The 19,221-nt window shown below is 47.9% G+C and overlaps 1 protein-coding gene across 6 annotated transcripts in view; it reads right to left on the bottom strand.

The window, feature by feature from the left end:
* The window catches only part of LOC142585632 (glutamine--fructose-6-phosphate aminotransferase [isomerizing] 2-like), an 81,532-nt gene extending 65,949 nt beyond the window's left edge, over window positions 1–15,583 (bottom strand). For 5 of the 6 annotated variants that reach the window (XM_075696592.1, XM_075696575.1, XM_075696567.1 and 2 more), the window contains exon 1: window positions 15,374–15,583. In XM_075696592.1, the coding sequence (XP_075552707.1) occupies window positions 15,374–15,380 (7 nt within the window). In that variant the 5' untranslated portion in view covers window positions 15,381–15,583. The remainder of the gene's footprint in view (window positions 1–15,373) is intronic. The other variant, XM_075696583.1, reaches the window with a different exon arrangement.
* Between the last annotated feature and the right edge of the window lie 3,638 nt (window positions 15,584–19,221).

Below are 19,221 nucleotides of genomic sequence, written 5' to 3' on the forward strand. Positions count from 1 at the left end.
AACAAACAAAAAAGTTCGCGGCATGTGAGCAGCATAACCTCCCGGCGAAGCAAGGGTGCACATGTGTGTAAGTACAAGACCGCGGCAGCTACAGTTGCATGCATACGGTGCTTCGCGATTCAAACGCGATACTCGGCGCGCATGGCTGGCGGGGATTCTTGCGCCACCGGTGGGCACAGGGAGAAACCGACCGGACGCATTACAGTCCGCCACGAGAACGAGAGCCTCTGTGGCGCAGTGCGACTGCATTTCACTCCCCCCTCCGATCGGCTAGCTTGCACCTTGTGGTTCAAAAAAGCGGCCGCTGCCATGCGGTCCGATTGTCGCGTTCCGAGTGCTGAACAGTGCACTCAATTGCTGCGTGCACAGAGGACGTCCACTCGTATACATGGGAGAAATGCCGCATTAGTATTCAATCCACCGAGACATTCCAACTGACCAACGTGATGCTCGAGGCAGATGATGCATATTAATGAAAGGTTCACGTCTTCGTTACAAATCTATATAAGCTGCGATGAGCGGCTGAATACTAACGAGGTGTTTCCCCCTAACAGTGGGCGACTCTGTAACACAGTATTCGCTTCGACGTCGCAAATAGAGGGCGGGCGACGGTTCGTAAATAGCTTGGATTCCGCGGATTGTATCAGTGTTACTCAAAGTGCAGTGCACAAAACCGGACTGCACTATGCGAGAGTTCTTTGCTATCTCTATAACAGCATTACGGGGTGATCATTTTTAAGTTTTATGGAATTTTTAAAGCCACCTGTGGCACATACCGTAATTGTAGTCTGAGCTGTATTGTTTAGAGAGGCGGAAAATACTCGCACCATACATCGAAACGTATATTCAACTAATTGACAAAATTCACTAATTAAATGTTTAATTATTGTAAGGCACGTACTTCAACTTACGAATTGTAATAATAATATTTGGGGTTTTACGTGCCAAAACTACTGTCTGATTATGAGGCACGCCGTAGTGGAGGACTCCGGAAATTTTGACCACCTGGGGTTCTTTAACGTGCACCTAAATCTAAGCACACGGGTGTTTTCGCATTTCGCCCCCATCGAAATGCGGCCGCCGTGGCCGGGACTCGATCCCGCGACCTCGTGCTCAGCAGCCCAACACCATAGCCACTGAGCAACCACGGCGGATAAAACGCTATTCTATGCATTCAAGCACAAAAGTAAATAACGCCCATGCATTCCGTCTCACACTTTGGAAACTAATATATAGAAACAGTTGTAATCCTAGAAATTCATTTCAAGTAGATGCGTTAGCACACTCACAGGTTACAATTCGTAATTGCTGCATGTGCCGTTAACGAATTATTTACGTTAATTAGTAAATGTTTGCTCATTAGCTTAATTTCTTTCGACTTCTGGTGCTAGTCATGCCCGCCTCTACGAACGTTCCAGTTCAACGACAGGAATTATACTATCTGCCACAGGCGATTGTTAAAAATGACGTAAAACAAAAAATGATCACCCTGTATATTTAGCTCGGGGCGGACGAGACAGCGTGTGCCACCACGCGAGCCTTATGTACAGGGTCGGTGGGCTGACGACCCAAAGTTGACCTCCCGAATCACGGCGAGTTCTAACACCTTACATAAAAAAAAGGGAGTGCCTCTTTCAAAAAAGAATTTCGGAATTTTTATACGTCCTGAAGGTAGTTCGCGGATCGCGCAGCTCGCAAGCTATTGAAGCCAGCAGTAAACTATCACGTATGCCGAATATTATAAATCGTACAATATGTCTTGCATTGAAGTGTATGAATAGGTGCGCAGTTCGTCAGGATATAAAAAGGAGACTATGCATTTTCTTTCCATGATAGAGTAGACTTTTGCTCTTCTCGGTGGCTCAGTGGCTATGACGTTGCGCTGTTGACTACGAGGTCCCGGGCTCGAATCCCGACCTCGCCGGCCGCATTCCGATGGAGTCGGTATATGCAAGAGCGCTCACGGTTGAAATTATTCCGGAGTACTCTATAAGGCGTTTGTCATAGCCAAGTGTGCAGCTTCGGGTAGTACGTCACAGTAAAATTTAAGCTCTGAAGTATAGGCTCACAACGAGCAACTACGTTTACAATGTCATGCTGGATGGGACGAAATACGAAAAAAAGAAAGATGTCTGGTTGCTTGACTGCAACAAGATCTACCCACGACTAACAATCTTCGATGCTGCACAGCAAATCTTTCTTGAATCGACTGAGATGGCAAATCAGGTTTGGAAGAGAGAATGGTGAGAAAGCATGCTCGGAAGATGCTGAACTTTTTAAATGTCCCGTTTGTTATTACGTTGAATTGTCGTTGCATGATTTACCCCACCTCTTATGTAACACCCCTGATAAAGGAGCCTATAAAGAAATAAACTGGCCTGACCTAACTGTTCATTTGACGAATTTGTTTCACTAGCAAGAGGCTAAGAAAAGAAGTGCAACGAAGAACTGATTTTCAATGCCGGAGACGTCCTTTTCGATCTCAGGCTAAGCAACACTATGATCCACGAGAACAAAAAAAAGAAAAGCGCGCTTCTGTTCCCCGCCGATAACAGTACACGGCAACGTACGAAGGGGAATTTCAACAATGAAGGCGATCGCCGTGTAGCAATCTACAGCCTGGCCTTAACAGCAGCACCGCAGCGCTCGCTGCAGTTTCCAAGATATGCGGGGGCGATAGCGGAGCGCACGTGCGCACACGACAACGAGGCCTAAAGATCGCTCGACCGCCCTGGCCGTCCTCGATAACGGTTCACGAGTTACGCCGGTTCGAAGAATAATAAATCGCGCAGCACGCGGCTAAGAGGCCACCGACCCGTAGTGTATACGTATGCAGAAAGGAGCACTCGAAGGAACTAGACGTGTCGCGCTTTAGACGGCGTATACAGACAGACCTGACTGAACAGACTGCAGAATACGCAGAATGGCGACTTACGTGAATGCACGATAAAAAAAAGGGGGGGGGGGCGAACGACGTTCTACGAGAACACGTGCATCAAACGCGCGCAGTCCAGCGGAAGTGGCGCGGTCGGCGTGGACTTGGTCGGCGCTGGATTTGTTCGCGAAGGTCCCCAGCGCCGCGTTTCACGATGACGATCGTGTATACACCGTCGTTAACAGTGGTGCAGTAACCACGTGAAACTGTAGTGTACTCTAAAAACGCCTAAGGCGTCGATTACACAACTGCACGGACGTGACTTTCACGCGGACGCCTTTTATCCAGATTGAACTCGGTCTGCTTTCGAATTGACGGCATTGATGTCATTTATTGAAGCTGACGTTCAACTCCCATGCACACATCGATATAGCGGACGAAACACGTTTCATAAGCTCGAATAAGAGTCTGTACTTTGCGTGCCCAGGTTCATGCCAATGCGACGAAAATTTCAGGCGTCCGCGACTTGGCCTGTGCCATTTAAAAGCTTCTTGCGACGTGATGCCGTATGTAGCCAACGTTATAGGCAGCTGGACTTGGCTACATAGTGCACTGTGACGACGACGGATTCATTTCTCAAGTCGGACGTCACTTATGACGTCCGAGCGCTACATGCACATGTGCCGCGTGATGACAAATATGCCGCGCGGCGCAGTCTTGTGTTTGTTTATTCGTACAACACTGAACCCGTCCATCTTTGTAACCCGTCCAAACTCTTTGTAAGAAGTATAATTCTAACGGTCATGTACAAGCACGTGCATGCCACTGTGGCTGCTTTTGTTGCCCATTGGTGTCCAGAAACTTTTCTCCCCCTCCGCAGGGCGAACCATCAAGCGAACCAGCGGCAGAAGAGACTGGCTCACAAAGACAGCGGTGAAGCGCATGACTTCACGCTCAGATCAACACTCGCTTCGTTCGTTGAACGCGCGCTCGACCTCAATGTACTTCGTACGCGTGCAAGCGAAGACAGGTTTACGACAGTCTCAAATCATAGTCAACTTCGGCATATAGATCTTTTTTTTAGACATGCTTTTTCTTTCTTAGAACGAAACAGCAACGGCACAAGCGCGGTACATGAGAGAACATAGAATAAAGTGGCCACGTCAAAACAGATCGCCCAGTTGTGTACCAAAGCACACTTATGTATGCGTTCACTAATGTCGCCACGAATTCGAGGACATCACTTGATCCGGTACACATAAGTAGTCCAAGTCGCGCGTCGGCTTGGCGCGCATATTTTGAAGTTATGACGACGCCGCGAGTCGTCTGGCCTCGCAGCAGAAGAACCAGTCGAAGGCAACCAACTAGGCCGGTCCTTGAAGACAAGCTACACAAGCTGCCTAGCGTATGCGCGGAACGCCAAGCGCGAATTGAAAAATGGAAGAGAGGGGGTCAGGAAGAGAAATGGAAGTAAAGGGTTGGCGCTCGTGAAAAAAAAAAGAAGAAGAAAACTAAGGCTGCCGGGTAATAGGTCACACATACACGCCGGAGCGAAACGGCCGCCGGGTGAAAACAACTCGAATATCCCGCCGGCGCCGAGAATGCGGTGAGAGGTCAGACGCGCGCGCGAGTTACGAAAGAGACGCGTGCCTGGGAGGTCCCCCTTCAGCTATCTCGGGAGGACCTATGGCAAAACAAGTTTCGGTGTCACTGAACGGCCCAAGCGTGGGACGGCAGGCCTGACAGGCGCCAGACCAACACCCTCTAGCCAGACTCGGGTAGCGTCCGCCTGCGGCCCTCCGCTTTTCCACGCGGGCACTTGGGCGCGGCGGCGAAAGGATGCAAGCGGCCCGCTACAGAAAGTGGGTAGCTGGGATAAGTCAGCGACGCTTGCTGCGCTAGAAGCCAAGACAGACATACAGCCAGCCAGCCGGTACTGCACGAAGGTTAGTCACAAGGAACGCGCTTTGAGGTGCGCATGCATGCTTACGCGTCGCGCGGCGGGCAACTTGAGCGCGACTCTAATGGATATAGGCGACGGCACCTGTTGACAAAGTCACAAGCCTCTGGGACGTAGGCTTCGAGTATACAGAGAACAGAGGGAGAATCTCAGCAGGAAGCGCTCGTCAAAAGGAGGGGGTGGGAGGTGAAATGCATTACAGCGCGTGCCCGCTAGAACATAAGCTCTATCCAGGCATACGCCACCGTGAGCACTGCGAGCTGTGACATGCACTGACGCCTTTGCAACATCCATGTGAAACACACACACACACACACACAAGTATACGAAACAGAAGGACTAGAGGCAGGTACGATACGATCGCTTCCCCGTGTTCCGTTAGCACGTTATTATTTGTTTATGTATTTATTTATTTATTGATCTTGCCATGACACCACGCCGACTCGCCCAGACGACCAAACATGTATACCCTTTACAAGTCCCAAGCAAAACTGCGAGTGATTCGCTCGTCTACTTCGTGTGCCCGGAATTACTTTCGAGTCACTTGCAAGACAAGCCATCTGCTTCGACGAGCCGTTATAACGCTAAAGGGAAGGCCAACGTCCTAACGGTCTCAGGAAGCCATGACGAAATTTTCTTCCGAGAATACGTTAATTACCAGCGCCTTATCGCGCTGGTAATTGCTGGTCATGCTGTGATTGCATTTTACAACGAGCAACCTGTGTCGTCTCCATATCGTGGAATTAATCGCGAGAACACTCGAACATGTTATGAATAGCGCGCTTCTAAGGCCCAGGAAAGCGGCGAGAAGTCCACTGTGAGCTTGCTACGAGGCACTCGCGCACACACGTCTGAAGTATAAGGCTCCTGGAAGCTATGGGCGGAACCTCATAATGGTCGAAGCTTGCAGCAGGAACCGCAGAGCATGCCCTCCAACTGGGCGGCTACCGGTTGGGCGAGATGCGCCTTTCGCGCGCCAAGGCGTACGGCGGCCTCCCGTATACTCTCACTGGTCGACCAGCAGACGGGCTGCAGACACGTGGCCTGGTTCCGCTCGCAGCCGCTCACGGGCCGATCTCACTTTCGCCAGCGCTCCCATTCCCCCGAGACCGCGGAACTTCGTCTCAGTATTCGTGACTCTGCAAAGGTATATGTAGGACTCTCTGCTCCGCGATAACCAAATGGCTCGATGACGGCGGCCGACAGTCGGCTATATCCGCCTTAGCATTCTGAAACTGCCTTTAAAGGAAAAAAAATGAAATTCTGGAGTTTTACGTGCCAAAACCACCATATGATTAGGAGGCACACCGCACTGGGGGACTCCGGATAAATGCTGACCACCTGGGGTTCCTTAACGTGCACCCAATGCACGGGGCACGTTTGCATTTCGCCCCCATCGAAATACGGCCATACCGCGGCCGAGACAACATTCCGGACGCCCTCGGGCTTAGCAGCGCAACGCCAAAGACGCCAGGCCACCACGGCGGGTCAAACCATCTTCTACTGCTGCGTAAAGTTTTCCTTGCAAACATCAACACGAGAGCGGCTGCGCAGACATGGTATGAGCCATGACTGCAGGTACACTGCTAAGGAAAGCGCCTCAGTCTGGAATTAACGTCTGGAAGGACGCGTATAACGCTTGCTATAGTGAGGAACAGCGATGCCATGAGCCGCTATTGGACACTGTCCAATTCCCCAATGCTGGTATTTTTTTACCAAATCACGAGACGACGCCTGGCAGCCGTCTGGGCCAACCGCAGCTGACAAGATGGAGAATTCGACAATATGGCGGAATGCGACCATGTCCAGAACAACTAACACGAATTGCCAAATTCCGCCACTTTGTCAGCTCCGATTGGCTCAAAACGTCGACGTGGCGGAATTCTACAACGTGGTAGAATTTGAGTGTCCACACTACCACCCCAGAATAAGTAGACCCAGCGCATGTAAACAAGAAAGCGAACTGGACGAAAAGTCACGCAGTGGTTAGACCTCCAGGGTCGCGACATAGGACACACACACACACACACACACACACACACACACACACACACACACACACACACACACACACACACACACACACACACACACACACACACACACACACACACACACACACACACACACACACACACACACACACACACACACACACACACACACACGCGGCACGGTATAAAAGGTGTTTCACAAGCTGCAAGGAACAAGAAGCGACAATTCTAGCACTTAACCTTGTGTACATTCTGATCTGTGGTGAAGCAGACGTCCTTCAGGCTGTGATAAAAATATGCCAGGTGTCAGAAGCACCCATATCATGCGCTGCGTTAGCTTTCTTTAACCCTCTTTGAAGATTTTCTGCCCGTCACCACAAGACGCATAATGTGCGCAAAGCCTCACGCTCGGACTAGGGCGTTTCACTCGTTGCGGTTCACAACGGGTGACATAACGGCATGCGCTCTGAATTGAATTCTGGGGTTTTACGTGCCAAAGCCACGATCTGATTATGAGGCATGCCGTAGTGGGGGACTCCTGAAATTTTAACCACCTGCAGGGTTCATTAACGTGCACCTAAATCTAAGTACACGGGTGTTTTCTCATTTCGGCCTCAACAAAAGGCGGGCACCGTGGCCGGAATTCGATTCGTGGATCCAGCAAACATTCCACGCCGACTGTATATAAGGGCAGAGGATCACTGTATTATACTGCAACGGCTGATACGAAAACGTAGCACGCCGACTACACGACACAAGGATCGAGCTAAACGACAGAAAGTGGAGCGACTTGGAACGTGTTCACATTTTCGAAAGCCACGCACAGAAAATGGCTGCACAAGAATGAAAAGAGCAGCGGCGACCACCTGCTGAAAGGTCGCACAGCATCCAGAAAAAGAGAGCGGGCGCGCACGAGTAACTGCAGAAGCTTTGAGGGAAGGTGCACACACCAAGCCTTCAATCGCGGACTGTCTTTCTGGACAGTTGTCAGTTCATACATGACAATGAGTGATGAAGGATAACTGAAGACCATGGCTTACGGACGTGCTATCGTAATTACCGATATGGCCTCGAGACCATACAATGCACTTCGTTCCTGCGTCCGTATAGAACTATCTTCAAACCAGAGAGTAGATAACATTCGCGACAGGGGGCAACGAAAGGTTGGACGGTTAGACGGCGTTTCACAGGTATGAGGGCCGCTAGCACTCATTTAATCTGAAGTACCGTCGCGAATGTAAGCTCTACACTTTTGAAAAGTGGCGAAGTTCTACTCGGACACAGGAACGGTGACGTGCGTCTTACTCGAGGTGTGGCACGCGGCAGGACGTGCGTGAGCCAGCCTTCAACTGTCCGTAAATCGTCATGCCTGAACGGATACTCGTCGAGAGTGTACACGGGTGGCCAAGATTGAGTGTTCGTGATACCGCTTCCTCAGGTTATGTACGGATGTATACAGGGCGTTTTTTTTTTTTTGTTTTAGCTGCACCAAATTTAAAAAAAAATGCCTGCGGCAGATAGCACAATGCTAACTCTTGATCTAAATTACTCGATGAGGCGGCCATAAATTCTACGAGAAGTCGAAATAACTAATTCAATAAGTAACATAGTTGCGCTAATAACTGTTTCATTAATAATCTTACGCCACATTTTAATTTAAGAGTTATAACTGGTGAGTTCGCGAGCCGTATCCACTTGGAACGAATTCTCAGGACTGCCCAGTTTCGAGATAGATTTTGAGTGTCCGACGAAATGCATTGGCGTTCCAGTTACTTTTGAACGTCAATGCATAAAACAGCGTTTTTTTTAACGGTAACTGGAACGCCAATGCAGTTCATCGGACACTTCGAAAATTAATATCTCGAAACTGGGGCAGTCCGAGAACTCGTTCCAAGTGGATACGCCTTGCGAACTCGCTAGTTACAATTCTTACATTAAGATATGTGCCATAAAATGATTAATTAGAAAGTCAACTATAGCCTAACTATATTAATTCAATTAATCATTTTGATTTCTAGCACAAGTAATGGCCGCCTCATCGAGTAATTTAGATCAAGGATCAACTGTGCTCTCTGCCACAGGCACTTTTAAATATTTGGTGCAGATAAAAAAAAAGCTTTATATAGTTGCTGCACAATTATGTGTAGCGCCGTTGCGCCACCTTCCAGGAATACTTAGGAATATTCGTTGACTCCCGACTAACTTTCGAAGAACATGATTCAAGCATTCTTAATGCATATATACAGAAAGTTAGGTCCGATATCGAGAATGACAAAAAGTCTACGAATGTCAACTACGTTGTTCTCTTGTATTCTCACTTTGTCCGCTCGAAGTTAGAGTATAGTTCTGTTGTATGGAACTGTATTAATTTGACCAATGTGAAAAAAGTTTAATGTGTTCAGCGACGTTTCATTCGTTTCCTGCACGATCGATTTCTGGGACGTCGTATTTTTGTGCCTACGAGCGTACATACTGCGCATGTTTAATATTAGGCCCCCATAGAAATAAGGCGATGGCATCGCGATTACTAATTCGCGATGCCATGATTAGTTTATCGCGATGTAATCGCGATAAACTAATTGCCAGGCACTTCCGTCCGCTGTTGCTGTTGGCTGTAACGTTCTGCGTGCCTCAACCAAACTTGCGTAATCCCAGAATTTTCTACGCGAGCTCAGCTTGCACCTCTAACACTATAACCCGCCTTGTAACAAGATACCTCGCGTTATGATTATACCTTGCGTTATGATCTCCAGCTCTTGTATTTGCTCTTTACTTGACTTCTGTAATCGATCTAGTTCATTTTTTTACTGCATCCTGTACCACTGTTCCTTCGGGTTTTCTGTTCTTTGTGTAACACAAGTGCACCAATACTAAGGCGCAGAGATGTGCGTGGGCAATTTCAGAAATAAATGAAATGGAATAGCGTGTGTGTCGCTTTTTTTTTTTTAAGTTTTGATTGTATCGATGTTTCCTAAGTTTTACTTTTCGAAACATGAAACCAGGATCGCATCCTGCGTCGGTATAATGTAAAGGTTCCTATCAATTGATTATATTAATTTCTCATCCCAGCTCCCGATCAGCCGATCCTGGTGATAACGTGAGCGGAGCGCTTGTTCGGAACATGCACTCTCAATGCGCGATACGGAATAGAATTCGAACAGAATTGTTACAATATCCCCGACCTGCAGGGTCGGGGGCCAATAGAGGGATTTTTCTAACCACCGCTTCTCCGCCAAGGAATTCCGGCGATGACAACCACGGGCGCGACTGATACGAGCGATAGGCGCCAAAAAATGTTGACTAATGAGCTGCCTTCAACTATATCGCTGCGAGAAAATGCGGAAGTACGGCCGGCAACGGGCTGTGTGTGTAAGCATGGCTCGTTCGTCTAAGGATATGTTAAGTCGCGAAAGTAGCAAGGCGCAGAAAGACGCCTCACCTGCTGCGTAAATAGGCGGCAATTATACATGCCAAGCACATGGAAACAATGATAGGCCCATGATGAAGGCTGCCCGAGCTGCTTGCGTGCGTAGCCGCACCATCACGCAAGCCGTTATCGCGGTGATGGACACGGCCAATCCCATGGGAATGTTGAAGAAAAGCCATCGTCGGGTCTGCGCCCGCTTTAATGGTCTCGCCGCTCAGAGTAAAACAAGAAATCATAAATACCGGGCGGCAGCGCCGCCTGTGAAGACCACAGCGTGTACCTTTGCCGGGCCCGGCGCGTTGCGCGTGAGATAACAGTATATAGCGTGAGGTGGAGAGGGCTACGCTTGTCCGCGGAGTCTGCTGCTGAGGTCAGTCCGCGGTGACGGGGATCACTGCTCCTACAAGGGGCGATGGCGAGCGGCTACGAACGAGTACTCGATGTGAAGCTCCCTTGGGTGTCGTCGCCGCTGACACTGGTGGCACGACTTCCCCGCGACGAAGGGCCGCTCTCGTCGTTGGTGGAACGAAAGCGTGAGAAGGAAAGCGTAGTGCCGCGCAAGACGGGCGGTGCGGCTAAGATGGCTATACGATATCGCGCCAGAGTAGCGCGCGTCGTCTGGATGGAAACAAAGCACTACATGAGCGGAGATCTGTCTGCGGCGGCTGCTGTGACTCGCACCCACTCGTCACCCACGTTCTGCCTCTCGCGATCTCCCGATTAGCGAGGCAGACGCGCCACAGTTCGCTCCATTTGTAACGTGCCGAACGAGGTATATTGTCCACGCCAGCCAGTACATCGCGAAACGAAAACACGTATTGACCTGCGCTCAAATTTCGCATTAGGGGTCATCGTAATCGTCGGTGAACTTTTTTATAGCTCCCGCTTCCGGCGTCTCCACTGAGCACTACACCCCCTGCCCCCTCACTCGCTATTTCCCTTCCCTTCATTTACGAGCCATCTTGGAAAAAAAAGAAAATTCAAGGGCTCTTGTAATGTAACGATGCCTTCAATTATTTCTTACCCGTCGCGATGAGGGTCGCGCACATAAAAAATAAGTTTAGGAAGCCCACAGATCGCCTGAGGATCGACCTAAAGTACAAATGTCAGTTTGAATACAGAAAGCATAGAGGCAGTCTATATATATAGAAAAATTTAAAGTCCATTTACAAGTCCATTTTCTTTGGTCTATTAATTGAAGTTACTCTACTATACTGGCCGTTTTGAAAACGCTTGCAGACACTGGTCGAAAATATATAAACAAAATATCTGCAAGCTACGGACCATATACAGAGCAGAGTATAAAAACACTTTTTTTTTTTTTTTACAGAGCGTTCGCTTAAATTCCTGCCAGGACGATCTCTTGAGATAAAACGGCGCGGCGACGTGTGCGATCTAATGACGAAGGGTTGGCAAGAACGGAAAAACACAATCATTACAAAATCTCCCCGATATCCGTATACGATGACGCACAAGCAGCCGGTTGTTGTCCGCTGCTCTTTTTTTTTTCGTTGCACTAAAGAAAAATGAAAACATTACACGCAGCAGAGAGGATTTTCTTTTTTTCTTCGTGTAACGACGAGACTGCTTTGAAAAAATTATACCGACAACGCGACATACGGCAGGTGGCCTACGTTTCACTGTCGCAACGTCTATCAAGTGTGAGAATTTTTTTAGCTAAGCGGCCGCACCGTGTTACTCCCTGCGCAAGTGTAGTTCGAATTTGCTGCACGGCCGCAGCTGCTGGCTCTGTCAATACTCATTGATTTAAAGCGAAGCGCGCAAGTTTCTCACTACGGCAAGCATGTTACGATTGCTGTCAAGTCCAGCAAACCCGCGAGAACTGCAGTGTTCGTACCGGGTACGTACGGTTTAGCACTACGAGAAAACGGCTTTCATACAGACCGAAGCTATCGGCGGCACTGGACCCTATACAGATATCATTTGAGGGCCAATGTCCCAAATAGATTATGTTCGATCAGCCAGCTTCGCGGAAAGTTTAAAATGCTGGCGTTATTAGCACTTTTTTTTTTTCAGAAAGTATAGTGACACTGCGCATCATCGAGAGATGTGGGCCTTTCTTCAGTCACATTGCCATCTGGAGCCCTTGCCGATGTGCGCGCTCTCCTCTCTCTATACGTATACGAGGTGTTCTCCGGGCTCTTTAAGCTGACGCTCAGCGTGCGTCAGGCGCACACGTGTGTCCGCTCATAATTTAACGGCTCAAATGCGCCTGTATCCCTCGCGACCAAAGCGGCGCCAGTCACGATTAGGCTGAAAATTGGCGCAGAAACAGATGCAACGATGTATAAAAAAGGTAAAAGCGCGTACATGATCACAAGAAAAAGTCGATAAGTGCCGCGCAAGAACATTTTTCTGTACAGCTTGAGCATGCAGCATGACACTGCCATGCCATGTTGTCAGAACATGACATATTCTGTGGTGTCTGCGCATTCAGTTTACAGCTGCAGAGAACAAGTCCAAGCTAAATGTGCGAGCCCATAAGAAACTTTCTTTTTCTTGGGGGTGGCGGTTTGTAAGCTTTTAGTTGGAGCTGTGTACATCAGCAAAACTGCGAACGTCTATGCTAAAGTAAACGAGTCATTAAATGGAAACCATATCGCTAAGCGGCGAGGCTCCTCAATGGCACATGAGAATGATCAGACAAATCTCCACTGCTATACGACGGAAGCCGTGGAGCCCTTTCATTGCGAAAGTCGCGATACCCAAGCACTAGGCATGCTGCAGGGACAGGATGAACGTTGTCGCTGTACCGGTTCTGTGCGACAAGTTGATTGCCTTCCAAAAAGTTTCTGCACATACGAGGTTGAGAAAAATAAAAATAATAAAAAGAAAGCCCGACGGGGGCACCAGTCCGGTTTCGTGCAAACCAGCAGAACCTTTGCAGTAGGAACCGACACAGGCATGGTGACCGTGTGCATAGAATCCGGATCTTTTCTTGCTTCTGATGTAATGAGCGCTTCTCCCTTTCCAATAACCTTTGAAGCCTGAAAATGGTGGTCGGGACTTGACCACATTCCTGGCGGCTCCTCTATGCAGTAGGCGTGCGGCTGACCTGAGACTTTTCATAAACAGCGAAAAAAAAAAAAAGGAACGAAGAAATCAAGTATTCACACAGTCTACAGCCGAGCGAACTCCTCGGCCGGCCTTGGCGCTGCTGTGGCAGAGGATCACCTTGAGCCCCGATAAGGAGAGAAACATGCGGTGCTACGCGCTACTTTGGCCACTCGGAAACGAGAGCGGCGAGCGGTAACCTGGTCTCGGCGCCACCAGACACCGTCTGCCAGCCTCCGGCCTCGCTTTTGAGATCTCGCCTCTCGGCTGGCGTCGATACATTTACTCCGCGTACAGCATTCCATCGATCCGATTAATGCACGTAGCACGCATAGCCCATAGCCGCCACGCATGTAACCAGTGGCATTGAGGTAACGGAAGGCCGGACTGCTGTTTTCATACGGGTAACTATCAAGCGCATTGTTTTGGCTTCGATACACGCGAAAGAGGCGCGCATTTTTCTCCGGTTTCGCTTCGTCGTTCGCTACTGAAAGGCGCGCCTTGTTGAAAGGTGCACCTGGTTGAAAAAATAAAAAAAGAAGAAAAACCAGAGCAGCTTTAACAGCTAAGTATTGACAGGAAGAAGTGAACAGGCTCAGGGTACTTACTTTCGCTAGCGCGAGGTTACGCGTCAGCTAGGCATTTGCGGGGCTATCAGACCGTGTTTCGCGAAGACTTCCGTTTTGTATCATGGCCTTCTTGCGGCGAAAAACAGATTCATACCCTATTTTTGTTTTTAATGTATTTTTTACATCTGTTTCAACATGTTTACCAGATTGATGTAATCTATACTACACCCCGCCGACATTTCCTTGCCGGGAGGCATTATAAAACTGGATCGTAAGACACAACGACGCGTCCTAAAGTTTGCTTAAATTAAAAACGTTAGCAGACCATGTCAAGGCAGTTCTCCACTGAACTCGGTCTCGAATTACGCAGACTTCGTCTTCACTGAATCACGATCTTTTCCTGTTCGTCGGAAGTAAGCACCTTCCTATACAACCGGTCCTTTCAGTAGGACACACCACTGCAGCGATGATCATCAGCTTCCCCCTTCCGTTTTTCCAGCACGAAAGCAAAACCTAAACGAGGCTTTAAATGGGTCACCACGCCAGACTCGCCGCGGTGGGCGGACCGCTCGACCGTTATGCGTGACGTCCTGCAAAATGACTCTCACGTTCGCGTAACAAAAGACGAGAGAGTGAAAAGGGAGTGAACGTGACCGTTTGGTCTGCGGGCACGCGTGAGCCTTTCACGAAAGCCCGTCAGAGATGGGGACGAAACCACTCCGGCAGCGACTCGCGAGGTGGTACGCCGCCCGGCGCGATAGCAACTGCTTGCTTGTCAAAACGGGATCAATGGTACGGCGCAGTGCCAACGCACCCCCAGTTGCATCGCAGCAAATGACTATGCGCATATATGAGCAGTGCGCGTGACCAACAAAATCGCGTCAAATCGAGCATTTTAACGAGATTTTGTTCACTCGAAGAGCGACAAACATATCGCGAAAACACGCATAAGAATTTGCACTAAATCTCAGGAATTTAGACAACGCGCGAAGGTGACGAAATTCTTTGTGTCAGCACACGCGTAGGGAAAAACATAAAATAAAATGCTCAGGAAGGTTTCACTACAAGCAGAAGCAGAGATCACATAAGCGCGCTAGTGAAGAACTTGTAGAAATACATCAATGCGAAAACAAAATATTGATATGTTCCACTTAGGACCGTTATGCAACTCTTCATTTGGGATTCAATGTTCATTGCTGACACAACTACGCGCAACATTAATGACAACTGTTGGAATTAAAACAACACTGATATATTTGTGCGCCGATAGCTCATGTGCGAGCCAAGCCATAAAGATAGAGCGCGCGTTATAAACCAAGATTGCCCATCGCCTCGGCGACAGGGATCCGGCACGCAGCGTGTGACGTGACGGGTGCCACTGCGCCCGACATCTGACACGACGTGGCACTTGGTATTGTCGCTCAATGTTCAAGACAAGCGAAAGAATCGCAAGACACGGGTAGTCGGCCTCACCGCACATCTTGGGCGCTGCTCAGAAGGAACACTTCAGCGTACTGAAAGTTGTACTCGACGCGTACCGAACCTCGTGATGCGTTTTGAGAAGGCGAAGACGGTGAAAGGCAACCCACGTCGGTGCTGTCCGAGCTGCACACTGAAAGCAAACCGCGTTGCTGCCGTAGAAAAACATGTGCAGCGCCGAGCACAGCCGAGAAAGGGAAGTTGTCACCGGAAGCCGGGAGCCAACTGAAGGCGTGGCAATGACAACGTTGCTAGACGACGTGGAGTGAAACCGAAACCGAAAGTGCAATCTCTTCCACCAAGTTGGGAAGGCGCCGGTGTACGTCTTGGAACTCGACGGCTTCCCTCGCATTTGTCTTTTTTGTTGTCGTCATTGTTGACAAAACTGAAGATTGTTCGCTCGTTGCCAGATTTTATATTAGAAATGCGATCTACACGGAAGGTTATTTAATTCGACATAATTTCTGATAATACTTAATTTTACAATTATGCTAAAATTGTAAGCTTAGTTTTGTTACGCTGGCGAATGGTCAAGTTAAATAGTACTACTACTACTACTACTAATAATAATAATAATAATTATTATTATTACTTTACATGACGGCGAAGCGGGATTCTTTAGTGCTTATTTGTATGAAAGTTTATGCGCCTTTGTGGCAGTCTAAGTGGAATTTCCTGTTACGACAATGTGCTATGGCTACGTTCGCCGTTTTTATTTGCGGTCCTGAGGCGATGTGATGACTCTGAGTGAGTAGGGTGCTTGTATATTTATTAAACCGAATACAAGATTAAGGCGATTATTTGCACTGTCTCACTCAAAAATGATCCAATTTCAAACGCAGCCAATTTATGCACAAAATGAGGCGAATATTTTCTTTATGCGTTACTTTCTAAGTCAGTCCCGATCCTGTGCAATATGCGCAAGATATGTATCGCGCTCATGCTATAACACTTCAACATGACCAAATTATCTCGAATAATCTTCTGCTCGGTTTTTTTTATCTGCGTCATGTCGTATTGGTGCCACCATTCTTCTTCTTTTTTTGATAAATGAATTAAAAATAAATAAGTCTGGTGTAACTTTTTTTTGTAAATTAATCGAATATGCCGAACCTTACTAATAGCTGTAGTTTCAGCGACGTCTGCCTCCAATTAATAAATATGAGAGATTTCAGACAAAGTGATTCATCGCGGTGAGGGGCATCACAAACTGTGCGATATTTATTTATTTATTTATTTATTTATTCATTCATTTATTTAGGTACCCTAAAGTCCCTAGAGGGCATTACATAGAAGGGGGAGGGAATGGGGAGCAATACGAAATCATTGTGTCAAATATATAAACACCTGAACAAAAGAAAAGAAAGAGAAAACAGATTTGAATTGGGTAAAAGGTAAACACCGTGGTATAAAGGAAATTTAACGACACATTCAGAATTTCATTCGTAAATAAATCAGGCGCAATGAGAGAAATATTACACAATTCCAAATGCGTATAAATAACAAGAACACAAAAGAAAGAAAACACTGTTATAAATCCTGGGAATGGTAAGTACAGTATTATAATACGAAGTTGACTGGCACATTTAAATGTACACGAGTAAAAACAACAGGACAAAAAAGTTCTAAGAAATGCATAAACATAAAACAAGCTAAAAGGACTTCTTCGGTAAGTTGGTGCTTAGATTTCCTAGGTATACTTTGTGGCGCAAAATACATTTATTGAAAAGGGACAGAAGAAAGGAACACAGTGAAGCTGTGTTCACTGTGTTCCTTCTTACCCTTTTCAAGAAATGTATTTTGCGCCACAAAGTATACCTAGGAAATAAAACAAGCTGTTATTCAAGGAGAAGAAGCTCGAGATATTCCCTTTCGAAACTAGCTGCTTCAGCGCAAGCGACAATATTTTTTGGTAACACGTTCCCCTGGTTTGTGGATTGCACTAAAAGCGAACATTGATATTGTAGTGTTCGAGCAAACATAGGTTGCACTTTATGTCCATGATCCCGTGACAGTACTTGGATGCCATATTATCGATGCATATTCTAACAACCACCTGATGAGAGATGTGTAAGCGTGAAGGTTCGTTTTTGAGTTGGCAGGATACAAATGATCATAGACGGAAAGCTTTCATTTTCCCGAGGGGGGGTAGGGGGGAAGGGGCTGGGGCCCGACCAGCTTTCCGAACCCCATATCTATATATAATTTTTCTTGCATTTGAAGAAACTTCGTGTGACCTCGAAGAATTGTTCACTGAAGTGACTGCCTTATATGAGAATTTACAAGACCTCACAGTACGAGAAAGTTCAATTTCACAGCCTGAGTCCTCTCCCACCATCAAGAATCTGGCGCTTCTCGATGGTGTAATCTTCCTTCGTGCAATCGTCGTATACTTCGCTATCATTAATACTGCTTCCCCTTTCCGGCGAAACTGCAGCCTCACTTTGTCTTTTTTTTTTCTTCTTATTCTGTGAGTCCGAGTATAAGCGCTCCCGCGCATGACTGCTGTTGATTCTGATTTCGAGTGAATCCGGCTTGGCCTCATTTCGGTTACTGAGGGAATTATACAGTGTTCCCCAATTATCATGCACCAAGACTTAAAGAAGAGCAGTTGCGTTACTCGAAGAAAATCTAGTGCATATTGTTTCCAGTACAGGGGAGTAGCCGCCAGTAATTCTTTAGTTCCTGAAATTTAATTCGACAATTGCAATTAATTATCTAATTTGAGCAGTACTGTCCTAATTATCAAAGTGTCAATGAAACACTTGCAGGCGCCCCCAAATGACATCTAACTGCTGTGTTTTTAGCGACGTACTAATTGCGTGCAATATTTTCCAACTGGCAAACAAACCTCACGAAATATGAAAAAATACCACGTGACTGTGCTCTCACTCACATCCATAAAGCAGCGCCCTCAAATAAGCTGATTGAATGTAACTGCGTTGCCTGTCGCAAGCACAGAGACAGCGCATCACATTGATAATGGCACGAAAGTAGCATCAACAACAGGTTTGGGGGCTTTGCAGCGATTCCTTCCTCTCTACGTCGCACTTATTATCCGTCTCTCAAGGCCGACTGATCACACTGATAACAAAAGCCCCTTGATAACGCGGCCGAGGCGCCGCTCTGACCCCGCACGAAACGCGAAAAGCAATGTAATAGGCATAGAATGTTTCAAAATCCCGACTTTGCTCGCACCGCATCGACAGAGCGCGCACGCACTGTTGCGTTTCGCCTGCGACACGTGGTTTTGCCGGCGCGACTGCGGCGGGGCGGCAGACATTTTGGCCCGATCGTCGTCGCCGCAACACTCATCGCCAGGTGTTTCCAGGCGCGACTGCGGCGATGCGACCGCCTAGGGATCATCCTCGCATTCCAGTCATTGTGCCCGAAACAGGCGATGCCAAAGCAGGGATCTCATTCCAGTCATTGGGCCCGAAACAGGCGATGCCAAAGCAGGGATCTCGTTCCAGTCATTGTGCCCGAAACAGGCGATGCCAAAGCAGGGACCATCCTCTCATTACAGTCATTGTGTCCGACCGGCAGCGCCACGACAGGGTGCTACGAGATCGTGCTCGACATGGTGCTACGGCATCGCTACGACAGTGTGCGTCACCATTAGCCCATTGTACATTCACGTGCTCGTCTTTTGAGGGGTTCCTTCTTGCCCTCAACTGCGAGAGTATAAAAACAGCTGCCCCCGGACGCCAAAAAGAGGGCTCCGATTTCTTCTGTTGAGTGAAGTGCTCTCCCGTCTCTCTACTTCGGTCAAACCTGACCACCAACTCTTTGCGATGTTAAAATAAACAAGTTGTTTCGTTGTTACCAGTCGACTCATGCTT

This window comes from Dermacentor variabilis, chromosome 1 (genome assembly GCF_050947875.1).
Source record: "Dermacentor variabilis isolate Ectoservices chromosome 1, ASM5094787v1, whole genome shotgun sequence".
Lineage (NCBI taxonomy): Eukaryota > Metazoa > Arthropoda > Arachnida > Ixodida > Ixodidae > Dermacentor > Dermacentor variabilis.